At 49.0% G+C, this 27,272-nt stretch overlaps 1 protein-coding gene and 1 pseudogene across 4 annotated transcripts in view; one reads left to right on the plus strand and one right to left on the minus strand.

The window, feature by feature from the left end:
- The window catches only part of Prkag2 (protein kinase AMP-activated non-catalytic subunit gamma 2), a 249,890-nt gene that overhangs the window by 134,291 nt on the left and 88,327 nt on the right, over positions 1 to 27,272 (plus strand). For 3 of the 4 annotated variants that reach the window (XM_040737111.1, XM_040737112.1, XM_013126117.3), the window contains one exon: positions 22,677 to 22,891. In XM_040737111.1, coding sequence (XP_040593045.1) covers positions 22,677 to 22,891 — 215 coding nt within the window. Of the gene's footprint in view, positions 1 to 606; positions 632 to 22,676; positions 22,892 to 27,272 lie in introns of those variants that run through there. The other variant, XM_040737113.1, reaches the window with a different exon arrangement.
- Positions 20,543 to 21,582, minus strand: LOC110339537 (annotated as a pseudogene).

Raw genomic sequence — 27,272 nt, forward strand, 5'->3', positions numbered from 1 at the left:
ACTGTTGGCCGGTGACTATGGCTTCTTATTGGCTAGCTCTATCTAAATTAACCCATTTCTAGTAATCTAAGTATTTCCATGTGGTCTTCTCTTACCAGAGAAAGGGTCCAGACCTGTTACTCCTCTCGAATCCTACATGGTGACTGACTCTGCCTATGTTTCCCAGAATCCTCCACCTCTCCTAGTCCCACCTATCTTGCTTCCCTATTGGCCAATATTAACCAATAAAAGAAACGTATTTACAGAATGACATTTCCCATAAGGCAGCCATTATCCTAAGCATAGGAACTGTGGAGCACCCTGCTCCAGATACCTAACTGTACTTTTGGTGCCCGCTGATACTGTCCTCCTGTTGGTTAATTAAGGAATCCCAAAGCAAAAGGACTCTACCATTTCTTAATCAAAGCTGAACACACCCAGCAGGGAGGACGCCGGCCCTACACCTGCTCTAGGAGGCTACAGGCAGTCAGAGGGAGTTTTCCATCTCACCAACTCTGCCCTGAACCCTTCAGAGACCTTGATTGTCTTTTCCAGCAGGGGCTGAGACCAGAACATGGCCATGAAGGCCTCATGTCCCCGGTTGGCGTTTCCTTGAGGTCTCATCCTGCAGAAGCCTCACCTATGGAAGAAGGTATCCCTTGTTGGGGGAACTCTGTGATGCTGTGTTAGACCCTTGCCCAGAAATAGTCTCAGTAGCCCTATCCTCTGCATGACTTGCCCTACAGTTTTTGTAACCTCTCTCACGTACAGGGCAGCTTCTCCAGGTTACACCCAGGCCACAGGGAGACTACAGGCCAGAGAAGAAGAGGTGGCCTCAGTCCTCAGGGGGTACCTAGGGTCACTCCCCCAAAGTTGCTGAAAAGCTCTGCCAACCAGCAAGGTATTTCCTCAACTCACACTTAAGGTGACTGCTGAGTTCTTAAGCTGTCATCTGTATTACAGCTCCAGGAATCTGATTTCAGGTTTCCCTAGGGACACTCTCTGATCCCTGGCTTTGTTCCTCTGCTCTCGCCCATAGCAAGAGGTTCCAAACCCACATCTCAAGGCTGTTTGCCTTGACTGTTTCCTCATTCTTCTTCATCTGGTGACCTTGAACCACTGGCTCTGTGATGCAAGGAATCTGGGTGAAGGTCATCTTCCATCTGTCTGGCATGTCCTGGCTCTGATGGTCCCTCCATCGAGAGGCTGCTCCCAACACCTCCTGTCCCCTTCTATCCCCACCCTCACTTGGGTTATTCCCTAGCTCACTGTCCATAGCAGACAGACACCACACTGTCGTGGGGAGAACCCATAAATGATAGCATCATTATCTACCCAGTTGTCCATCCTTCCTCCGTGCTGCCTCAGCTCGGCCTCTTACGCTCTCCCTCAGGTGACTGCAGCTAGCTCTTCCCAGGGCACCTTGGTCTCTTGCACTCCCTCCAGATGGACAGTGCCCAGCTGCATGTTGCCAAGTGCGCACTGGCTCCCATCCCCTCCCTCCCCTACTAGTCAAGGCCCCACAGGCTGATGTGTATTCTTTAGTCTCACTATTATGGCCCCCTCCCCACCCTGGCATGTCTCACTCACAGGTCCTCCAGGGTGTTGCCCATTTGGCTGGGCTTGATTCTGTACCCTTCCGCAGGGGAGCTCCCACTTAGACCCCATCCCATCCTGCCTGACCTACCTCTCAATCTGCCAGAGGCTGGGGTCACCTGCCTCTCCCTAGTTCCATTTCTCCGTCTCCTCCGTGAGAAAGTTGGGGCCACTGAGCAAGGAAAGAGAAACTGAATCTGCAGGTGGTAATCTCTGGGTTGCGGGCAAGAGACCTCTTCCCCTGTGCTTTGAAGATCTGTCCTAACTGCCCACGTAAGCCATGCTGAGCACCTGATGACCCCGTCAGAGCCCAGTCCTGATATCCCACCTCTTGTTTCCTCTCCAGCCTTGCTCCGCTTTGAAATGCATGGCACTGTTTCTGGAAGTCTGGCCTGATAAGAGGAGAGCTGAGCTGAGGGCTGACTTAACACTTTTCATGGTTATGGAGGACAGTCTCTTCTTAGCTGGGGGACACACAGGCCAGGGAAAGGGATCTTGAGTCAAAGGACTGCAGGTGTTCAGGAGTGACTGCTGCCGTCTGGGTCTGCAGAGAAGGCCTGGACTTGCTTCTCAGGAGCCCTTCCCTTCCCCTGCTCCAGGCCACCAGAACAGCCACTGTACCATAGCCACATGGTGCTGTATCCCTGGGCCTGACTGGGGAGCCTGCACCTCCTCGGCTGTGTGGAAGGCTGTCTGTCGGAGCTGCACTGCAGGCACTGCACGGTGATCATGAGCTGGGCACAGGGTTGACGATCCCCTAAAGCACAGTCAGCTGCAGCTGCTTCTGGTCTGTCACAGTCTACATGCTCAAAGGAATGAGGAAAAGGAATCGGGTGAACTAGGACAGAGGCTGCAAGCTCTGGGCAGCTGTGACAGGGTGGGAGAGGAGGCTCTTACGGGACACCAGCTCCAGGACCATCATGGACATGCTGGCCAACTCACGTAGGAAACCCAGGCCTTGTGGGCATCAAGCCATAAAGAGCGCATATCATATAGACAGAGTGGCCTGTCTCCTGCCTCTGTCAACTTCAGACTGTTTTGTCTGGGACAGTCATTCTGAGGAGGCCGGCCATCCTCTAGAAGCAATACCCATGGCTTCCACTCATCTTCAGGGAATGAAAACCTCCAAGAGGGCCTAGTTCTAAGATATGCCGAGATGGCCTCCTCCTCATCTAAGAATGCATACTTTGTGTCGGGGGGGAGCTGCTTGCCTTCTAGTGGAGGTACCCGGTGCAGAGGTCGGGTTTGACTAGTCCATCTCATTGATGGTCAGTCCTAGCCGCCGCCGCCGAGAGAGTATGAACTGGCTGCTGAAGCCCTTGAGGGCAAAGAACTGTGCCTTCTGCCAATGCATTCGAGCTCCAGGCACAGTGCTCAACAAGGAAACTCACAATTCTGCTTCAAATGGGCTCTGCTTAGGAAAGAATTAGGAAGGACAGCAGAAGAGTCCCCGGGTAGAGGTGATAGACATTGTGATTTTGTTGTCATATCAGAGGTTTCAGCTGGGACTTGGAGGAACAGGTGACTAGTGCTTTAATTTACACAACATGGAGTCACCAGACTGTGCCGAGCCGTGGGCTCCATGCCCACAGACACCCCCTCCTCCTGTTATGTCACCGTGGCAGCCCCACATGGTGTCATGTAAATGTCACATTACCCTTGGCAAGGCGTCTCAAATAGCACCTCGGAAACTTGGCTGTGGAAGGACGAGAAAGTCTGATGTTGCCCTCGGCCTGCTGACCATACCCTGTTCTGTGACCAGGGTGGGGCACCTACACACACTCAGACCCCTGGAGGATAGGACCAGCATTCACACAGGCAAAGACAAACATTCCGGAACTTACTCCTGTGGCAGGCCTTTGATTTAAGGCCATGGAAATGAGAGATACAGCCCTGGTGCGGCTGGGAGGGCAGGGTCTGAAGGGAGTTTTAAGAAGTTCTCTGTGGAGCTGCCCGTTACTCACCCTGAAGCAGAGTGGGGATTTTGACACATGGCAAGACAGCACAAGCAAACCTTGACATGCTAAGCAAAATACGCCGGTCATGAAAGAACAGATAAGTGTAGGGTTTGTGCTTGGGAAGATGAGGGGCTTAAGGGATGGACGACCGCACAGTGTGAATGTGATACACCACTGTGCTACACACTTTGAAATGGTAAATTGTACATTGTATGAATGTTTTAGATCTACCTTATTTTTAAATCATGTGTGTATATGCATGTATGTATAGTTTAAAAAAGTAAAGTATACATTGTGTGAATGTTTTAAATGTTTAAATGTAAGAGTGTGTGTGTCTGTGTGTGTGTGTGTACATACATGAATCTGATCTGTGGGACACCTTTGTTTAACAAGGTTGCGTGGCTCATGAAAGAACAAGTGGACAAACTATATTTACTGGAATTTAAACACAAAAACACATGAGAGGCCGAGAGTGTTGGATTCCCTGGAGTTGGAGTTACAGGCGATTGTGAGCCACCTGACATGGGCTCTGGAAACAGAACTTGGGTTCTCTGTGAAAGCAGTGTGTGTTAACTGCTGAGCTGCCTATAACACAATTGGAAACTTAAAACTTTTAATTTCCTACAGCAAATTAGCTTATTCTCTCTGTTAGACTATTCGGATTGCTATGGCAAATACCACAGGCACGATAGCTTACCCCTGGCAGCTAGGCCTCCCAGCAGCAGGTTCCCTCCCCACCCCCTGCTGCAGCCCCCATGTGCCAAGCTGCCCCAGCAAGGAGGATGCTGTGGAGTAGCTCTTCCTGACTTGTCCTCAGCCGTGGGACCACTCTAGCAAAGTCACTAGATGATGGGGAACACTCGGAGACCTCACAGATGAGGGAGCCCAGCCTCTGAAGAGCTCGAGTATCACACATGTAATTCGCAAATGTCCTCTCCATGCTATTTGTGTTTTTCAGTTGCTTTTGTGTTTCTGTCTTCAATTCGGATAACATATAGTTTAATCGATTTGTTCTTTCGTGAGCTGTGCCTCTTGGTAACCTTGTTAAACAAAGTGACCCGTATAAGAACTGCCAGTATTTCTTGAGTAGGAACTGTGTGCAGGAGTGTGCTATGCGGGAGGTATGGTGATGAATGAGACTCACACCGTTCGTGCTCAGTGGAGGGAACAGGACATGCGAATAAACAATCAGCTGCAATGCTGGCACCCTGAAGGCTGGGCTGCATAGTGAGACCCTGTCTCAATAAAAGGAAGGGCTAAGGGCGCAGCTCAGGGGTGTGGCACTTGCCTAGAACACTCTGGGGCCTGTACCTCACCCCAGCACAGAAATAGTAGGGCCACAGCACACTATGGTTTTATGATGCTGGGAAGTGCAGTGTAGACAGAAGAGAGATGCCCTCGAAAGAGAGGAGGCTTTTGAGGAGTCATACAGAGCCGTGATAGAAGCAGGAAGGAAGGACTGTATCAAGATCATTAGGAAGTCTAATTCTCCAAGCACAGTGCTCTGGTTCTAGAAATCCAGAAAGAAAAGTGGTGTGGAGGCCACATGTACAAAAAGACCCACCCTAGTCCCCCGGCTTGTGTGTGGCCCTTCCTTTTTGTGCTCAGTGACCTCATCAGGGCCAGCTTCCATCAGACGGCAAGGTCTGAGCCAGGTGTGGCGGTGTATAGGAAGGAGAGCTGGGTCATCAGTGAACTGGCTCAGTGTATGGGAGGGGACAGGGGACTTTGCCACTGTGGAGGCCTGCACATCGAGGACCAAGTCCTCTTTCCCTGTGGAACATGACCTAACAGGGGTGGTTGCTGAGCATCAGGCACTGGAGGCATCAGGAACCCAGGGATCCCTGGAAAGAGGACTCCTGTCTGGGTTTCTTCCAGTTTACATGCTACCTGTCTTTTTAAAACACTAGAAGAAGGTCCGGTTGGCTGCTGTCACCTTCTCTTACAGTTCTGAACTCCCACATTGCTGCTGCATTGAGAGTCAGCAGTCATTGTTGGGTTGAGATCTGGGCCATCTTGAAAAGGCAGTAGCTGTGTCCCACCAGGAGATCCTTCATTCCTTCCCATAGGAGTGGTCCTTCCTCCCCTGCCTCTCCGGGGAGATTCTCCCCCACTGATCACTAGGCCACTGGCTGGCACTCACAATCCCTTTTTAGTCCGGGAAGAAGGGGAGTAGCTGAGTGCTGAGAATGGCTCTGGGCAGAAGTTTCCTGGACACATTCCCGGCCTCCCCAGCCGTCACACTGGCACCTCACGGCCCAAGAGCCTGGCAGGCTGTGTCGGATGATGTGTCAAGTCAACAGAGCCCCAGGAGAGCCCTGGTCAGAGTCCCATGGCAGCTGGCTGTGGCCAGCCTCCTGGAAGGGAATACCCATACTGGCCACCAGCCATTGCCCAGGGAGAGCACACCACAGGGGAGCTAGGCAAGAGGATATTAAACACAACCTCCCTAGTGCCATCCTAGCTTTCTCCTGCTCTCTGAACATGGTCCTTAAACCCAGAAAGGCTTTAAGCACTGTGGTCTAGATCCCATGTCCCCACATGGAATGTGTTTTGGTTTCCCCAGATAGCTGCACATCTGGAAAAGTAAGGCATACCTCAGGAAGAACAGTAGCTCAAAGCCCACCTGGGACCATCTACTACCCTCTCACCTGCTCTGAGCCCAGAACCTAGAGGATCCTAAGCCATGCCCGTAGAATAAAGCTATCTGCCAGGAAGAGGTACAAAATGGAACCATCAAGAGATAGTTCAGGGAACTGGAGAGCTGGCTCAGCAGTTAAGAGCAGTTACTGCTCTTGCAAAGGCCCCAAATTTGGTTCCCAGCACCCACATGACAGCTCACAAGTGTCCGTAACTCCAGATCCAGTGCATTGGACATTCTCTTCTGGTCTCCACTGACACCGCACTCATGGTACCAGACACACGTGCAGGTAAGACACTCATATAGAATAAAGCTAAGCCTTTCAAGAGAGACGCAGGGATACTGGGTTTGAATGGCCGGAAGTGCAGAAGAAGCCCAAGGTATCATTTCCGAGTTTAAAAGGCATGCTCTAGAAACTTCTGGTGGCAGGTCCCAGACAGATGCCATTCTGATTTTCTGTGGACTCCTGCCCTCCTCTCCTGGCAAGGGTCTGCTTGAATGGCTCCTGTGGTTTGAACAGTAGGTCCGTAGCTGGACGTGTAGGTTGGGAAGATTATGGAACCTTTAGGACACAGAGCCTGGCTGGTTGACATGAACACCTCGAGGCCGGCCTTCAGGTCTGTATCCCTGCCCTTCTTTCTGGCCTAAGTGTTGTGCCTCAGAACTGACTGAAAATATGAAGAAGCCTTGCCACAAGCTCACCACCATGGACAGTGTCCCTAGGCATGACGCCTTCCTGCCATGATGGGCTGATAGCCCCTGAGCCAGAAATAAGCCTCTCCTTCTAACATTGCTTCCACCGGAGATGCTGTCATGGTGATGAGGAGAGTAACAAGCAAGGCTCCCTCTGAGGTTTCAGGTGTGGTTGCTGAGACTTGCAAAGTGGGTTCAGCTCCCACTAGCAGCTGGCACAGTGAGAGTCACTCTGCTGGTAGAAAAGGACCCATGAGCGTGTTTGACGACCCCTTGGCACACGCATGCCGGAAGCCAAGCTTTGGGGTTGGAAACAGAACGAGCACAGAATGTGTATGCTAGGGTTTATGTGTGACTCATTATAGTTCAGAGGGTCCAAGGACTTAGCAGTATTAAGAACCAACTTAGTTGATAGAGTGATTGCCCAGTCTACACAATGTTCTGGGTGTAATTCCCTAGCACTGCATAAAAACCAGGTGTGGTGGTTCATGGTTGTCATCCCAACACTGGGAGGTAGAGCAAAGGATCAGTTCAAGGTCATCTTTGTGTACATAAATGGCAGCCTGAGCTACTTGAGACGCATGCGTTCTCTCTCTCTCTCTCTCTCTCTCTCTCTCTCTCTCTCTCTCTCTCTCTCTCTCTCTCTCTCTCTCTCCAAAAACAGAAGGGAGTTAAGGGAGGAAGAATTTCTTTCCCAGTTCCTGGGGAGTCATTCCAGCAACTAAAACAGTGGTCATGTGTCTGACTCCAAACTAAGAATTCCCAGAGAGGCTGGAGACGGAGCATTATCCTAAGGGCAGTGCACTACCATGGACTATCTGGAAAAATCCATGTTCGGAGGCCTGGTGGCCGCTTGACCTTCCTTGATCTTGGGCCCCACTCAGCAGAATTGGTTCCAGGTTCACCCACAGTACAGCTCTGTTGCTTTGTGCTGTAGAGATACTGCCCACCTAATACTGCTGTAAACAGATATCCCAGAAATGAAGGTCAAAGTGACTTTTCTGGTCCCAGATAGGCATCCAGTCTCCATCTAAGAACACGTCTGAAGGATATCTGTGTCACATGTTTATGATTCTAAGAGTGACCACAAAAGGCCCAGCCACAGCCATAGCCTTGCACAGGGCATGCTTCTGCAAAGACATCTGCCCAGCAACTGCCTGGCTCAGCTTGCATTTCTTGGTGAAAAATTGCTTATGGTGTCCACTTTGCCTTTTAAAAAAAATCTCCCTCTGGCTGGTTGCACATGTATATAATTTAATATAGCCCATGTTTTCTTGTTGTAAAGTTTTGCTAGTACCTATAAATGTGTCATTCTCTGGAGAACCTCTTTTCTTTTGTTGTTTGGACTGACAGTGGCTATAACATCTGTGTATGAAAGCTTTAGCTAGCACAGGAGAGCCACACCTGCACCTGAAGACCTAAGCGGTTGCAGTACTGGCATGGGCTCTGACGTCTCAGAGCCTAGATCTCCTCCATTGCAAAAGGAGACGGTGGGAATGGGCTGACAAGATGCTCAGTGGGTGAAGGCACTTGCTGCCAAGCCTAGTGATCTGAGTTCAGTCCCCGGGACTAGATGTGTGTGGTGGATCAGCAATTACTGACATTATCCTCCGACCTTCACACAAGCTCTGTGGCCTACATGTGCATGTATACATACACAAATAAATACAATTATTTTTTAAGTAGATGATGTGAGCTTGGGAAATAGCTCAGTTGGTAAAGTGAGTTCAGTTCCCAAATTACACATAAAAAAAGAGGGGGGCAGAGGTAATAGTCCCAGCCTGCTGAGAGAGTCTTTCTGGGCAGGCAATAAAAGTGCATAGCCCTTGAGGAACCACAGCTGAAGGTGTTCTCTTATCTTCATGTGCACACATGTACACGCCACACATGCAGACACCTGTGCGATACACTAAATAAGTAAGTGTTGAGGCAAGTGTGCTCCCTAAGCACCGCTGACCCTAACCACCTTAGGTTCTCTTGGGACTCTCCGTACTTTGTCATACACCTCCACATGGCACCTGTCACATTTGTGATTCCATGAATAGCTCATTACCAGAAAGGACCAAGGTACCAGCAACAAGTTCTTAGCATGTTTTCCAGAAGCCATGTAATAGGAAACAGTCAGTTTCGGATTTGTCTTCTCTCTCTCTCTCTCTCTCTCTCTCTCTCTCTCTCTCTCTCTCTCTCTCTCTCTCTCTCTCTCTCTCTCTCTCTCTCTGTCTGTCTGTCTCATAAAGCTAGGGGTGGGCTCCCACACCCCAAGTCACCTGTTAGCCTCCCTTTACCCAACTGTAATATCTGCTGTTGTGATGAATCTATGAGGTGGAGCTCTGCCCTTTAGGTAAGCTTGGAGAGGGGACAGTTCTTTCAGAGACCAGGGTAGATTACACAGGTTAGCCACAAGACTCCCAACTCTTTCCTCTGGTTTCCTTTCAGCTTTGTTTTGCTTTGCTGGTTTAGCCACAAAAAAGAACAATATGCTAGCACAAGCTTTTGACTAACTAGGTACAGAAAGCAATTGGGTGTACGTCACTCATGAAACCATTTTTCTGCCAAGCAGTGGTGGCACACGCCTTTAATCCCAGAACTTGGGAAACAGAGGCAGGCATATTTCTGTGAGTTTGAGGTCAGCCTGGTCTACAAAATGAGTTCTGGGATAGACACAGCTCCACAGAGAAACTGTTTCCAACAACAAACAAAAAAAATTTTTCCTTGAATTTCTTCTAGGAGAGTAGGAACTTTAAGAAGTATCTCTGGTCTTCCATCCGCACATACCAGATTTAAGAAGCTAGCAGGGTTGTGTACTTAGTACTTAGAAGAGAGGAAATGTCCTAAAAGAAGCTCAGTTGAAATAAATAAGTGTGGGGAGCTGGAGAGATGGCTCAGCATTTACGAGCATGTGCTGTTCTTCCAGAGGACCTGTGTTGTATTCTCAGCACCCACATAATGGCTCACCACCATCTGTAACTCCAGCTCCAGGGCATCCGAAGCCTTCTCCTGGCCTCTCTAGGCATCAGCCACACATGTGGTGCCCAAACTTTTTTAAATTCATCTTGGTTATTTTTATAGAGGAAAAGCTTCTCATCCTCTATATTGCCATTTAAGAATATCAAAGAATATTAAAGATTATGTAAGAGTCTTAACTCCTATAGCAAATATACAACTCTAAAACCTTACTCAAAATTAGTATGAGAATCAAGAGTGGGCTAGGGGTGTGATAGGACAGTGTCTTCCTTGGGGCTTCTATTGCTGTGAGGAGACACCATGACCACTGCAACTCTTATAAAGGAAAACATTTAATTGGGACTGGCTAACAGTTTAGAGGTTTAGTCCATTATCATCACGGCAGGACAGGGCAGGATACAGGCAGACACGGTGCTGGAGAATGAGCTGAGAGTTCTACATCTTGATCCCCAGGGACACTGGGTGTAGCTTCAGCATAGGAGACCTCAGAGCCCACTCCCACAGTGGCACACTTCCTCCAACAAGGCCACACCTACTCCATCCAGCAAAGCCACAGCTCCTAATAGCGCCTCTCCCTATGAGCTTCTGGGAGCCAATGACATTCAAACCACCACAGTCACGCCAATGTCTCTGCCTGTCCTGCAGTAAGTGTTGGAGTTGGCTGCTGAGAAAGCAGTCCTGACAAATGTCAGGACTATAAAACATTTGGCTTGTAGGGTGTGTGCATCTTTGCAGCGTTCAGAGCAAGGTCTCAAGCAAACTGAGAAGGAACAGGGGGCCGTGGGAGAATCTGCCCAGTGGCTGAGTGACCACCAGGTGTCCAGGGACAAGGCATCATTCAGGGAACCTGTTAGTGCTACCGTCCTTGGCTGCAGGAACAGCAGTTTTCATCAGATATTGGAAGCTCATTTAGTAGTGCTTGCTAGCATGCAAGAAGTTCTGAGATCAATGTCCATCGCCACAAGCAAACAAACAAACAGGCATGGCGGTACAGTTGCAATCCCAGCACTTGGAAGGGAGAGACAGGAAGGTCATGATTTCAAGGCCATCCTTGGCTTCATAGCTCATTCAAGGCCATCCTTTGCTATATAGCAAGTTCAAGGCCAGCCTAGAATATGCAAGACCCTTTTTCACCAAAAGAAAGGATGGGAAGGGAAAGAAAACTCAGGCCCTGTCCCCACACTCCAGCTTTCCCCAGCTCTTCTCAATCCAAGTCTCTAGGAGTGAGCCAGAAACTCTGGGTGATGCTTCTAAAGGGCCAGGCATGGGGACTGTGCACTGTGCACATCTCAATTGTTCCAGTAGCCAGGATACTCTGTGCTCAGTGTGTTACATTGAACTCTTCAAGGGCCCAACAGAGAACACAGCTGTACAGGACTCTTCAAGGGTCCAAGATCCACAGGCCTCTCATGTGGGTAGAGTCATTTAGGAAGAGGGTACCTCAGTTGAGAAGATGCCTCCACTAGGTTGGCCCTATGGGCTTTGGGATCATTTTCTTGATTAATTATTGATGTGGGTGGGCCTGTCCCATGGAGGCTGCAGTACCATGACTATGCAATTGGTCCTGAGTTTTATAAGAAAGCAGGCTAAGCCAGCCATAGGAAGCACATCAGTAAGCAGCATTCCTCTGTGACATCAGCCTTAGTTCCTGTCTCAAGGCCTTGGGTTCCTGCCCTGGCTTCACTCAGTGAACTGTGACCTGGATTAGTAAGCTAAATAAGCCCTTTCCTCCCTAATTTATTTCTATCACATCATTAGAAACTGGGCTAAGACAGGATGGAGGGCATAAATACAGCTGTCCCCATGCATTGTTAAAATGCAGCAGTGTATCATTATGAAGTAAATGGAGCCAAGTGGTTTGCTTGGTGGAATATATCATCTGTGTGCCTCCTCCCAAGCAACCTCTTCAATTAGGGTACCCTTTATCCATAGCACAGGATGACTAGTCAGGGGAAATTGACAGAAGATACGGTGCAAATCTGGCCTATTCCAAAACACACAGTCAACAGACACATAGTTGGTGTCAGCTAGAGGCTAGCTAGGCACTCTCGGAGCAGCAACACACAAGAACACCAAAGCTTGCATGCAAGCAGTAATGCTTTGGGAGTTAATAAACCAACATGCCTCACTAGGACCATAAATCAGCAAGTACCACTAATGCATCCGAAGACACAAAACAAGGTTAAAGACAGTTGACTCTAGTCGAGAGTGGAGACTCTAGGGTAGACAGTGGAGACTCTAGGATAGACACTAGAGACTCTAGGGTAGACACTGGAGACTCTAGGGTAGACACTGGAGACTCTAGGGTAGACACTAGAGACTCTAGGGTAGACACTGGAGACTAGGGCAGACGCTGGAGACTTTAGGGTAGACACTGGAGACTCTAGGGTAGACACTGGAGACTCTAGGGCAGACACTGGAGACTCTAGGGCAGACACTGGAGACTCTAGGGCAGACACTGGAGACTCTAGGGTAGACACTGGAGACTCTAGGGCAGACACTGGAAACTCTAGGGTAGACACTGGAGACTCTAGGGCAGACACTGGAGACTTTAGGGTAGACACTGGAGACTCTAGGGTAGACACTGGAGACTCTAGGGCAGACACTGGAGACTCTAGGGCAGACACTGGAGACTCTAGGGCAGACACTGGAGACTCTAGGGTAGACACTGGAGACTCTAGGGCAGACACTGGAGACTCTAGGGTAGACACTGGAGACTCTAGGGCAGACACTGGAGACTCTAGGGCAGACACTGGAGACTCTAGGGCAGACACTGGAGACTCTAGGGCAGACACTGGAGACTCTAGGGTAGACACTGGAGACTCTAGGGTAGACACTGGAGACTCTAGGGCAGACACTAGAGACTCTAGGGTAGACACTGGAGACTCTAGGGCAGACACTGGAGACTCTAGGGCAGACACTGGAGACTCTAGGGTAGACACTGGAGACTCTAGGATAGACACTAGAGACTCTAGGGTAGACACTGGAGACTCTAGGGTAGACACTGGAGACTCTAGGGTAGACACTGGAGACTAGGGCAGACACTGGAGACTTTAGGGTAGACACTGGAGACTAGGGCAGACACTGGAGACTTTAGGGTAGACACTGGAGACTTTAGGGTAGACACTGGAGACTTTAGGGCAGACACTGGAGACTTTAGGGTAGACGTGGAGACTCTAGGATAGACACTGGAGACTCTAGGGTAGACACTGGAGACTCTAGGGTAGACACTGGAGACTCTAGGGTAGACACTGGAGACTTTAGGGCAGACACTGGAGACTTTAGGGCAGACACTGGAGACTTTAGGGTAGACGTGGAGACTCTAGGGTAGACACTGGAGACTTTAGGGTAGACGTGAAGACTTTAGGGTAGACACTGGAGACTCTAGGGCAGACACTGGAGACTCTAGGGCAGACACTGGAGACTCTAGGGTAGACACTGGAGATTCTAGGGTAGACACTGGAGACTCTAGGGTAGACACTGGAGACTCTAGGGCAGACACTGGAGACTCTAGGGTAGACACTGGAGACTAGGGCAGACACTGGAGACTCTAGGGCAGACACTGGAGACTCTAGGGCAGACACTGGAGACTCTAGGGTAGACACTGGAGACTCTAGGGCAGACACTGGAGACTCTAGGGTAGACACTGGAGACTCTAGGGTAGACACTGGAGACTCTAGGGTAACATTTCTATCCCCATATGATCTCAGCACTGTTCCTCCAGGCCTTCAGTTTGTATCTCAACTAGTCACATCAACACACATTGTGCTTTCTTGGTGAGAAAGTGAAAGAAAAAGTCCCATAACAACAGCTTGATTTACTTCTCAGGCTGCCCTGGAAGAATTCCATATGTGACTTACCCCTCAGGATTCCGAGTGTCTGAATGTGTGCATGTGTATGTGTTTGTGTGTGTGCTTATGTAGGTTTATATGGAGGACGTGCCTGTACATATGTGAAGGAAAGTGGAGAATTCTATGAAATAGACATGAGACATGGTCTGTGTCTTACCATGCGGTCCCAGCTGAGGGACTTGAATTCTCACAAGGAAAAGGGGGCCTACAGGAATCATCAAGGGAGAAAAGGGACAGAATCAGGGTAGAGCACTGGTGCTGATGGTGAGGTCCAAGGATCATTTTCAAAATCTGATGGTTTCCCTATTCCACCTCTGTGAGGCTAGAAGATATATATATATACACATATGCATGCATATGTGTGTACTACAATGAGAACACATATATAATATATGGTGGCATATATTAATAGAATGTTACATGTATTATATTACTAGTAATATATGTATTTCAACCAAAACTACATATTGAATAGGCTGAATGAAAAAGCAGATACATGAGTCTAACATCGTCTCTTGACCCATATATTAGAGACATTTATAGTACATGAAAACATATACCACTCCCTTCCCTCTTTGTTTTATTTTAAATATATGTTAGTGAGAAATTATTAATATCTGTAATTCTAAAAATTGACTGAGGATGTCAAGGAACTGTTTTTATGTGATAATAAGTATCTCCATTATATTAGAAATTAAAACTGAGGGTCTGTTAAAATATTGATTCATTTACAAATGACAAAAATAATGTTAAACAAGTGTTAGAGAGTGTAAAGGGTCCCAAAACCAGTCTGTTTGCCTGACACAGCAGCAGCAGGTACAGACTCCTCCCATAGTCTGGAGCCAGGTGGAATGGGCCATGATCAGGCAGGTGATGGAGAAGTAATCTAGAAAGGTGACCTAGCAACTCAAATGTAGGTCAAAGAGAAAGAGAATAAAATGAAGTCACAGGTAGGAAAATGTCACATGGAAAGCATCTTTGGAGAAACAGGGTCTGTTAGCCCAAAAGTCACCTTGTTGTAGGACTTACCCTGGGAGCAAATGTAACTGGGCTTGTTCTTTGTTGTTGTTGTTGCTGCTGCTGCTGCTGCTGTTGACCAGTTGTTTGGTCTCTAGGATGGGGTCCCATGTATCTCGATCTGGCCTCAAGCTTGGTTTGATAGTGAAAGATAACCTACGTCTCTCAAATGCTGAGATCACAGACATGCACCACCATGCCCAGTCTTATGTGGTTCAGGGATAAAAACAGCACCGCATGTGTGTTAGCTCACACCCAGACCCCTGAAGTGTGGTACTTAGATGTGGTCCTTATGGCCTGTGGCTCTTCTGATTTCTTAAATTACTGTGAATAGAATACTACATTGTCCTGGTACAACCCCCCCCCCAAAAGAAGGGCTTCCCAACTGCATCTTGGCTGACCCTGGCTTAAGGGATACCTGATGATGCCTGTGATCTGGACTTCCCAAAAGAAAACCCCTGTCTGCTAAGGAAGGAAGGCTCCTGTTACCCTCATGGTGCCAAGGCAGAAGGCACAGGTCTGAGGGTGGCTGAAAGGGGGCTCTGATTAGACTGAAGCTGTCACGCTTCTACAGAGACAGGCAGGTGGCCAGAGACAGCTAAGTGCTCTTGGGTTCCCTATGAGCTGCCCTTTCCTGGGATCTTGTATTAATGTCCAGTGCACACTGCTGTTGGGCGTTCTGGGGTTTTTTGCTTTTACCTTGTAATTACCACAAAACTCCCTAGGGTGGCTTTCATTTTTCGGAGTCCTGAGAATTCAGTTAGCATGACTGTAGACCTGCTCATTTATAAGTGCTAAACTAGACACGGACTCACCTGAGGCCACACAGCTGGTGACTGGGGTTACACTTAGATTCCAGAGCTGGGAATCTTGATAAGGTTAAAAAATAGCAACAGAAGCCAGACCAAGTTGCAAAGGCCTATAATTCTGTTGCCCCAAAAGTTAAGGTAGGGGGAGGGCAAGTTCAGCTTCAGCCTGGGCTACAGAGGAGTTCAAGGCCAACCTTAGCAAGTCTTGGACTAATTAGTGAGACCCTGTCTCAAAATAAAAACTAAGAAGGAGGCTGAGGATATGGCCCATTGGTGGAGTGCTTGCCTTGCACGCACGAGGCCATAGGCTCAAATCCTAACACTGCAGATGAACTAGTTAAAGGTCACAGCAGAGCCCTCCTAAAGGGAAGATACCCTGAGCAGACAAACTGTAGCTGCATCCCCAAACTCCAGTGTCATGTGCGCTCGCTGTGACCCCTGATGGTCTAATGATCTGCGTCTCCTTTGCATGGCTTTTCAGCAACAAGGGTTTTTGTCTCTCCCTGTTTGTGGCATTTTGGTCCAGCGCCGTCCTTATGCTACTTCTCCCCTTATGACCCTCATCATTATCCCCCAAACTAAGAACACCAGTCAGGCCCTCATCACTGTGATGGGCAGTTTGTGCTTCAGAAACCTGCCTTGACTTCCCCTCCCTTCACCCCCATGTCAGTTAGACAGTCGCTATTCCCCTGGCCTATTAGATGTGTAGCCAGCAAAGTGAAGTTTGTCCCCTCTCTGTCACCCACTCATGACAAGGCTAGTGCTGCTGTCTCATGGCTCCAGCCTGGTCCCTTCACACAACAGGGATCTTGGCACATGCACAGCCTCTGGGGCAGCTTTGTATGAGGGCATATGAGGTGGGGTTGCTTCAGGTCCCACGGTGAGTTAGGGGTAAATCCAGGCCCAGAGTTCAGAGCTTCTAAAACCCAGGCCTCTGCCTCAGCCTCACCTAGCAGTCTCAGGACAGGGCTCTCTTCTCTCCATTGGCATCTCTTCTGCCTTCCCCTCCCACTTGTCGGCTGCAGCTCCCACCGTCAGCATGGCTAGCCAGGCCCTGGGAAGTCACCGGATCTCGGCTCCCTGGTGTCTGGAGATACTTGCCTGCCAGGTTCCATTTCTGTTCACTCACTGGCCTTATTCATGGGGTTTGTGGCAGCCAGGGAAAAAAATCAAAGCCATTGTTCACCCTCAGAGCTGACAACAGCCCTCAGCAAAACCCTTTAGAAGCAGAGGAGAGCTGCTTCTCAGAAGAAACCTAACAAGAGAGCCATCTGGCTTCCTTCTTAAGGTGCCATGGTCATCCCCACCTTGTATGAAAGTCACCCACACTGGAGCCCGCCCGTGTTGCTCTCTTGGTCGGAGGCCCAGTCTTCAGGAGTTCAGAGGGCCTGCCGCCTCTGGCCTCTGGCTGCCCACTGACACCTTCTGTCTGAGGCCCTCTGAGCCCCTCGTGTCTTGGGGACATGTGCTTAACACAAGGGATGGTTGGGAGGTGCTGGATCTGTCCCATTTCCCCCAGCACGCCTGGATTGGGCCTCTGACCTTCTGGTCCTCCTGCACCATGCTGGGCCCCAGAAGCTGCCTGGGAGCTAGTGATGTGGGGAACCAGCGCCTGGCTCTTGTAGATAGCCAAGTTGTAGTCTGTCCAGCAAGAAGGTCATATAGCGAGACTGTAAACAGCACATACCCTCGGATAGCTTTGAATGTAGCCAAGCGCAGTCATAAACTTACTTAAAACATTATGCAATTCTTTTATGACTTTCTTTTGTGACTTGATTGTGTGGTTATTGAGCATAAGCTTTATAATTCGACACCAGCCATCACAACATCAAAAGGCTGGACACACTGCACTTTTGGGTTATAAAGGAATAGAGACATGAGGCAGCGTTGTCCCTCTTGTCCCTTGATTTACTAATGGTTTACACCAATATTCAAACCAAAAATATCTCAGGAAGCCCCATGGCCTTCCCTAAATAACTGCTGAGAAGCCAGCACCCACATGGTGACAATTGATCTTTGTCCCTGCCTTCCCTGCCAGGCTGGAGGGGAAGCGGCCTGGCCAAGGCCACCCAGTGTGGGGAGCGCACAGAGTCCCAGGCCCAGCCCCTCCGCGGTACCCCCTTCACCCTGCCTTAGCGCCTATTCCTGCCCTTTCCAGGTGCTTGGCATCTCCAGACTCTCCCGTGAAGCCCTCCATTGTAGTGGGCTACGGTCTTCCGGCATTTTCACAGCCTACAAGGAGTCAGAGCCACAGAAGCTTGATGGCTTGTACCCAGCCCCTTGAGCAAGCTGCCTGCGTTCCCTTTCAGTGGTTTACACTGGAAAGGTGAATACCAGCTACTCTAAGAACCAGCAGGGAGTTTTCCCTGTCAGTGAGGCCCCTCACCCAACAATGACTGGGCCTCTTTTCAGGGGGGAATGGAGTGAGTAGATAGCTTCTTGCAAAGATGGACAGACAGACCAAGATGTAGAAATAGGGAGGAGTGGGGGAGCCTGTGCTCTACAGACAGCAGTCACCTCAGGATGACAAGGCTCTGTCTCTAGCTTTGGTGGAAGCTGCATAGAGATGTAGAGAGGACTAGGGTGGGTGACGTGTACTTAAAAACACGGCATGCTAGCTGCTCATAACAGTGGACAGAAAAAAATGATTTTCAAAATATATAATACACACTTGTATGCTTTTCTTTTGCTGTGACAGAGTGCTTGACCAAAACAACCTAGGGAAGAAGGGTCTATTTTGGCTCACAGTGTGGGTATAGTCCACTGTAGCAGGGAAGGCATAGCAGCAGAGCTAAGGCAGCTGGTCACATTGCTTCCGCAGTCTAGAAATAGCTGAATGCTGAATACTGATACTACCTACAGTTAAACCTCCCTAATAGACAAGCCCAGAGGTATGCTTCCCTGGAGATTCTAAACCCAGTCAAACTGAGCGAAGCGTCACCCACCACACCCACAGTGTAGAGCATGGGAGCAGAAAAGATGCGAGGGGACAGCTTCCCTTCTGCTCATTCCCTTCCCTGGAGACATCCCTGCCGGGGATGTACCGACTTAGGCAGATCGGCAGGATGTGAACACTGCACACAGAAAATCCTTCTTCCCCCTCATAAAAGCCCCAGATGGCATCATCCCATGCCAGGGCTCTGGGCCTCTTCTATTTACCAGCTTCCTCACATGGAGGGGGTGGTGAGGCTTACCCTTTCCCATCAGACATCATGCTGCCCTGACTCACCCCACCACTTGATAAACAGGTGGGCGTGTGAGAGCTGCCTTCATCGTCAGCACCGTAATAACCCAGTCTCTCGGAGAGGTGAAGCAGATCTGAGGTGTAAGCCAACAAGCCTGCCTGTGCGAGCATGCAGCAGGTGCACACGTGCATGCTCAGAGGGCAGCCTTAGGGGTTTCCCTTGAGGCGCTATCCACCTTGGCTTTTTGGGTTTTTGTTTTGTGTTGTTTGTTTGATTGTTTTTGAGACAAGGTCTTGCACTTGGCCTAGAATTTTCCAGGTAGGCTAGATGACCCCAGGGATCCTCCTGTCTCTACTTCCCAAAACTAGGATTCCAAGCACACAGCCACTTTACCTGGTTCTGTTTTGTTTTGTTTTGTTTTGCGTGCTTGTTTGCAGTGGTTTCTGGGAATCAATTTCTGATCTTCATCCTAGCAAACCAAACAGTTCACCTGACTGAGCCCCACATCTGTAGTTTTGATCAGCAGAGTGGCCTCCACAGAGACACATGTTCTTCTGTGTCTGAAAATGTGTTTGTGGATGTGGTTGGGAGCAGACATTCTGAATGGAGACGAGGTAGTTTCAGCCCGGGGAAGTTTTGACTGTGCTCCTTGGAGACTGGCTGTCAGTGCTTTCTGTCACAGTGGGCCAGGGAGGAGTTGGGACCGCCCCTGTCTTGACACATGGAAACCCCAGACTTTAGATGAGTTGCCAATGATGATCGTGTGTGTGTGTGTGTGTGTGTGTGTGTGTGTGTGTGTGTGTGTGTGTGTGTGTGTGTGTGTGTGTGTGTGACAGGTTGGTTTTTTTTTCCAATCCTGACCTGCCTGGCCCACTCTGCTCTGTTACACCTCATCAGCCCCATCCCGTGCCCGTTAGGAGTTAGGCCAGGTCCACAAGGGAAGCACCAAGGCAGGACTGGGTGTCTAGTTGGGACTGAGCGGAGAGAGTAAGGATGAAATATTTCCTGTTTGACACTTACAAGTGGAGGTGGCCTGTTCTGACCTCACTATGAGGGGTAGACTGACATCCTGCTAAAGATTTTATCAGCAACATCAAGGCCAGCCAGGGGTATATGAGACCCTTTCTGAAAGCAAAACAGAAGTCTCAAACCAAGTCCTGGGTAGGGTCATGCTCCCTCCACATTGTATAGCACAGGGTCTGTCCCCATCTCTTCTGGCCTCTGCTGTTGCCAGCCATCCTTGCCTTCTTGTTTGTGCAGGCGTCACTCTGCTCCAGAGGTGGTCCACACCCCCTCTCTGGTGTGTGCACATGTCTGCCTCTATGTCTCTTTATCTCTTTTTTTTTTCTTAAAGCAGAGTCTCACTATGCAGCCCTGGCTGGCCTGGATCTCTCTGTAAAACAAGCTGGCCTCAAATTCCCAGAGGTCTGTCTGCCTCCACCTCCTGAGTGTTGGGATTAAAGGTGTGCACCATCATGACCAAACATCTCATCTTTTATGAGGACACTTACCATACTGTATCAGGTCCACCCCAACCCAGCAGAACCTCACCAAACTTTATTAACCTGAAAAACCCCTATTTCTAAATAAAGTCATATTCACAGTACTGGGCACTAATCTTTTTGAGACACATTTATTCAGCATTATGATTGGACTTTAGCAACCAACAGCATGGGTGAATAAAAGTCTACAGTAAAACCCTTTGTTGAAATGTTTTACGCTTTCCACAGAACAGAAACTAAAATAACCTGTTATACATACAGTTGGTCACAAATACAGTCCTGGAGGTTTTTTTGCCCATACACATGAGTATTGTCTAACACATGTGTTTTGTAGCAGCCAGGCCCTGCCACCACTGTGCTTGGCTGAGTTCACAAATCTGTTGTAGCCTGTAGCTTCCATGTCACTTCCCTGGCTCTCCTCTCCTGCTAAGCTTTGTTTCCTGGCTGTAAATAGAACCTCCTGCCACTGCCACAGCTGCTGCTGCCGCCGGAACCACCATAGCCACCGTGGTTTCATGCTTTAGCAAAGTATTGGCCTCTACCTCATAAGGACCAGAGCCTCTGCCTCCAAAGGTTCCTCCCTTGAAGACTGACTGTTGTTATTGCCAAAATCATTGTAGCCTCTACCACCTCCAAAATTGCTCCAGTCATTACCAAATCCATTATAGCCATCCCCACTGCCACCATATCCACCACCACCACAGCTGCCATAAAGCCACCACGACCACTGAAGTTTACACCTCAGCCAAAATTGTCAGTGCCACCAAAAACACCTCCATGACTACCACCAAAGTTTCCGGAACCACTGCGACCTCTTTGGCTGGAGGAAGCCCTGACCGTCTCTCGCTTTGACGGGGCTTTTCTCACCTCACAGTGGTGGCCGTTCACAGTGTGGCATTTCTGAATAACAATCTTGTCCACAGAGTCATAGTGACAAAGGCAAGCCCTCTCTGTTTTCCCACTGCCTCTGTCTGTCATGATTTCAATCACTTCACTTTTCCCATACTGCCCAAAATCATCTTGCAGGTGCTGTTCTTCCATGTCTGCTTTAATGCCACCCATGAAGATCTTTTTCACAGCGAGGTGGGCACCTGGTCTCTGGGAGTCTTCTCCAGAAATGGCTCTCTTAGCTTCCACAACCCTTCCATCCACCTTGTGTGGTCTGGCATTCACAGAGGCATCCACTTCTCCCACTGTGGCGTGTGTGACAAGCCCAAAGCCCCTGGATCGCTTGGTGTTTGGATCTCTCTTCACCCCACAGTCGGCGAGGGTTCCACCATTGCTCAAAATGGCTCCTCAGACTCTCATCACTTGTTTCAAAGCTCAGCCCTCCCGTGAAGCGCTTCCGCAGCTGCTCCAGCTCCTTGGGTCACTCCAACTCAGACATGACAACAGGGAAACGAGAGCCTTCAGCGATGCTTCCTCAGCCACGTCAACAGGCAGAAAAGCAGCACTGAGCTTTGATGTATACTTCCAAGGACACCGTTTGACCCATAACAGTTAACTGGCAACGTAATTGGGCATGCAATGGTTGCCTCGCAAAGACAGACCCTGAGATTTCAGGAGCCCTGAGATATGAACAACTTTTATTCCTGGCAGATTCATGTCCCAAGTCTCCCTGCAGTTTTCTGTTGATACCACCTTCTCCCTCCTCCCTCCTGTCCATCTAAGGCCTCTTCATTTTAGAAGCCCCTTTACGACCAGTATTTTACCATATGGTCTCAAGACAGGATTACATAACTAGGAATGCTTATGTCCCACACCTCTTGTGTGCATATTTCTGTGGGTGTGGGTATGCATGTGTGTGTGCGTGTGTGTGTGTGTGTGTGTGTGTGTGTGTGTGTGTGTGTGTGTGCGCGCATGCATGGCAGAGGACAGCTTTGAGTATGTTCTAAAGCCTAGAACTCATCAAGTAGGTTAGGCTGGCTGGCCAACCCAAGGATCTGCCTACCTCTGTCTCCTTCCCGTGCTAAGATTGTAAGTGTGTGCCACCACGCCTGACTTTGTTATGTGGGCTCCAAGCTCAAGTCCTTATGCTTACAAGGCAAGCACGTCCCTGTCCACACACAGTCATGGGATGTCTTCATCAGCCACCTTGGTGCTGCTGAGCTCCCTGCTCATCTCCCAGTAAGCAGCCTCCACCAATATGGCTCCGTGGTGTTTGCTGTTGACACAAGCTTGGTGGGGAGGGAGAAGAGAACACGAAGTATTGGCCAAGGGGAGGGCGAGACCTCGCGAAGGAATGAGGAGGGACTATATGGACACCCCCAACTAAGGGGCTGTTCACACCTCCACATGGATGGCGAGGGAGTTTCTGAACGTCTAAGGGGTTGTGAACACACTTAATAAACTCTTCCCTGCCGTCTACATTTAATATTTCAGGATTTTTGTCAGAGGAAGACATGTGCTCTCAGAAGCAGAGAGCCCTCACCTCTCTGCCCCATGGCCACACTTGTAATGAGCTCTGCCATTTTCCTACAGCCTCCAGTGTCTCCTCTTCTCCATCAACACCCACCCAAGTGACCAAGCCACACCCGTTTCCCCTGGAGTCCTACAAGCAGGAGCCTGAACGCCTAGAAAACCGCATCTATGCTTCCTCATCCCCACCGGACACCGGCCAGCGCTTCTGCCTGGCGTTTCAGAGTCCAGTGCGGCCTCCTCTGGCATCTCCCACTCATCATGTCCCCCTAAGAAACGTAAGTCTGCACCTTCGTTCCAGAACAGGACTGGACCAAGCTACGGGAGGGAGGATGGAGCTTCCTGGTACCAGCTCAGGCTGCACGCTGCCAGCATTTGTGAATTGTATTGTCATAAGTCACAGGCTAAGAGAAGCACTCAAGGTCCAATTGGGTATGCATGTGTGACATCAGGAATTAAAAGAAAAACTGTGTCATCCTCTCCACTTGGAATATGACCAGGAGAAAGTCTTTTCCCCCCACTTCTTAAAACTCCTACTTTAGAAGCACCATTTAGATTGGTGCTAAACTGTCACCAGCAAAGCAGAATAAGATACAAAAGAGGGAGGGAGGGAGGGAGGGAGGGAGGGAGGGAGGGAGGGAGGGAGGGAGGGAGGGATTGTATTCTAGAGTTTTAAGGTCTGACATCACTGACTTGAGGTAGGTTTATAGAAAATTAGTCACGTGGAGGAAGTGGGACAATATATCTTTGTGGCTGTCAGGATTAGCTGAGAAGGTCTGGGATTGTTGATGGAGGAGGCCAGATTTCCCCCAACCTAGATATTGTCCAAACCAACACAGTAACCCAAGCATGGACGCCCTACCCACAGTAGTCTGTTTAGTTTAATTAGGTACTCGAGGAGCCTCAGAGTCATCCCTGAGCTAGGTGAGGACTTACCAGTGCAGATGGAGTCGTGCCATTCAGTCATGTTGGTTTCTTTTCCTGGAACAGTGACAACAAAACACAGTCTCCCTCCATGTCCACTGGAGATTGGTTCCAGGAGCCTGAAGGTACCAAGATCCTTGTGTGTTAATCCTTATAAAATGACATGGTTTTGACATGGTGCCTAGGCACATCCCTCTGTAGATTTTTAAACCATCTTTGGAAAACATCATTGGTAACACAGTCTACGTCGCTGTCTGTCTGTTGTATTGTTTAGATAGTTCTTACAAAGCATGCGTATCCAGTACAGAGACAGTCTGTTAAATCTGCAGTCTGTTAAATCTACAGGTGCAGAACTTGTGGGGAGAAGAAAGCCAACTGTCCCACACGCTGAAGGTTAACAACACATTGCGTTTTCCCACAATTCTGAAGCTATAAGTGCAAAGTCAGGGTTTGGGTGGGGCCTTGCTTCCTCCAGGCTTCCATATGCCTTCTTTCTCTCCCAGCATCTAGCAGCCTTGAGTTTTCTAGATCCTAACTCCATCTCCTAAGCCACCTCCCCTCTGTATCTGCTTGTGTCCCAGTGTCCCTCTTCTTAGGATACTAATCATCTTGGATAAGAGTCTGTCTCAATGGGTTCATGTAGATATGGTGACATCCACAAAGACCTACTTCCAAATAAGAGTCCCAGTAGTGGGTACTACAGTTAAAACATCAGCCTATCTTCTCAGGAGATGCTGGTCAACCCATAACAGTTGATGCCTTTGGGGAGAAAATGTGTTTGCCAAGCAGAGTGCATACCATGACTGCTCCTCCATTCATTCAAGCATGGCTTTATTAAAGGGGGCTTAGCAGTGTTCATTTGCATAGCAAGGGCTATTGCCCTACATTGTCTCTACCCTCCAGCACCTACACACTTGCTGGCCGTATGTTAAGTAGTACTCAGACAAATAGCCAAGTCAGCGTAGAAAGTCAATGGCTGGGATAATGGCTGGAGCTGACACAGTACCAGCTGAGCTGAGCCTCAAGTGATGGTGTGAGTTTAAATAAGCAGAGAGGCAGGAGAAAACTTTCTAGAAAAGAAATGACTGTCTGGAACTGTGTGTCAGATAGACACTCGCTATTGACAGGGATAAACCCCAAGGCTGCCATGCTGAGTTGAGATAAGCCAGACACCACAGGACAAACTGCATGGTATGTTTACATAAGATCCTACATTTGTCATGGAGACAGAAACTAGAGTGGTGGTTTTCTAGGGGTTAAAGAGACAGAGTGACATTTTCTTAAATTGCATTTCATCTATTGGGGGTTGGGGATGGGGTGCAGGTCACCGCACTTGTGTAGAGATCAAAAGACAATTTTCCGTTCTCTCTTCTCCACCACGTGGATCTCAGAGATTGAACTCAGGTCCCCTGGCATGGCAGCAATCGCCGTTACCCACTGAACCATCTTTCCAGCCCAGGTGATATTTTTAGTGGCAGTTTCTCTTCAGGAAGATTAAACAGTCTGGGGGATGGATTTAAAGCGGTCCCATGATAGCATAGATGTAATTATGTCATGGAACTGTGTCTTAGCAATAATGATCCTTTGCTGAGACCTGTATCATGTGCAGCTCATCGCAGCAAAAGAATGATCTGCCCATGGTACTTGTGTACTTAAAGCTGCACAAAAGCAGGGTGAGCCCCAGGGCTCCCCACCTACGTTTTGAAATGATGTGTTTCAGGGAGTAGAAAAGGAGGGCTGAGGAGATGGCTTGGTAGGTTAAGTACATGCCAGACAAACATGAGGATTCGGATCTCCAACACCTGTGCAAGAGCCTGTGCAGTGACACAAATCTGCAACCCCAGCTCTGGGATGGGAGGGAGAGGAGACAGCAGATTCTTGGAGATTGCTGGCCCTCCAGCCCAGCTGAATTAACTAACTGAGACAGGTGAAGTGACCCTGTCTCAAAAAAAAAGGTGGAGAGCCACAGAAGAATGCACCTGAGGAGACCCTCTCTGGTCCCCACATGCATACACAGGGGCACACACACACACACTCATGATAGCACACATGTACACACATATAGCATAAACAAAAAAGTCAGAAAAAGGATGTCCCTACAGCTACTTGTCATGAACACACCTAACCACCTGTAAATGTCATCCTGGGACAGACCTGCAGGCCTACAGCCTCTGCATCCAGCCACAATGGAGCAGATGGTATTTGAACTTCATATAAAATTTGTCCCTTTATAATTGGATTTTGTTGGATGTCTTTAATTTATGGGCTGTTCTTTAAGAGTTTGACTGATTTTGTTAATTTTGCTACTGGCATAATCTTCATGAAGAGATATGAGCTGCTTAAAGATTTCTGGGCCCTAAAAATATTTCAACGTAATTTATCTCTGCTCTTTAGAATAAAGACTCTTTCCATAAACAGGGACCATGAAATCATTTTTTGTGAAGTCAGATCCCATGAATTTTATTCTAAAGTTGGAAAGGGATGGGAGTGAATATTTGTCTTTCATAAGGGCACTTACCAAAGCCATTTATTTATTCAACAAATAAATCCAGGCTGGAGATGTAGTTCATTCCAGAAGGAATGAAGCCCGGTGTTCAGTCTCCAGCACCACGTAAACCAGGCCTAGTGGAGGGTTCTTACAAGCCCAGTATTTGAGACGTGGAGACAAGAGGACCAAAGGTCCAAGGTCATCCCCACCTACCTAACAATGCTGAAAGCACTCATGTTGTTCCCGTTTCACCATGACCTCAGCCAGACGGCCTCTGCACCCTGCACGGCCAAGGCCAAAGACGTAGACTGTGGAGTGGTGATTGGGAGTGAAGAATGGTGATGGTGTCAGCTCTCTCAAGAAGTCTGATATGGAGGCTACAGAGATGGCCCTGTGCTTGCTCCTGGTCAGCTCAGTCTCTCCGCCGCCTAGGGAATGGTGCTATCCATGGGGATGATGCTTCCCACGCCAGTTAACTTAATTAAGACAAGCCCCGACAGACCTTCACACAGGTCAACCCAATGTAGACAAACCCTCACTGAGACTCTTCCCAGGTGACTCTAGGTTATGTCAAGTTGACCATTAAAGGGTGCCCATATTCATGAGTGCGCACACATACACACACACTCACACACACACTCACACACACATTCACACACACGTGCGCACACACATGCACACACTCACTCATACACACACTGCTGCTAAGCAAACACTTCACTACTAAGCTGCATCCTTGGTCTTGGAATCTCGATTTGGGGCTGTATTGAGTCAGTCCTGGGAGCAGTTTGGGGTGTGAGTATTGCTAAGGGGGTAATCTCAGAAATAAGGGACGGAAGGGAAGACCCTAAACCGTGATATGGTTCCAGTGGAAATGGTGCTGTGCCCCATGAACTTGGATCCTAGAACTGTGGGCCAAGGTAAGCCCCACTGTAGCCGCAGTGTGTGTTGCATTGTAGTAACACAAAGCTGAGTAGTGCAGAGTCCCCCATCCAGGATCTGGAGGGTTAGGTCTCTTGGAGCCTCCCACCGAGGCCTGCAGAGGTTTGGCTGTATTCTCATTAGTCTCTTCACCTGCTTGCATCCTTCAGATCCCTTCCTCTTCTCGTAAGTCTTTTTGGACTAACCTGTTAGCTCATTTGTAAAGGGAAGCCTTTTCTTTGAGAGAAGCCTTCCCGCCAGCCTGGTTCTAGTGCCGCATCAGTCCCAAATAAACACAGGAGGCTATATTTCCTGCTTGTTTCTTA

This window comes from Mesocricetus auratus, unplaced genomic scaffold, assembly GCF_017639785.1.
Source record: "Mesocricetus auratus isolate SY011 unplaced genomic scaffold, BCM_Maur_2.0 Super-Scaffold_100676, whole genome shotgun sequence".
NCBI lineage: Eukaryota > Metazoa > Chordata > Mammalia > Rodentia > Cricetidae > Mesocricetus > Mesocricetus auratus.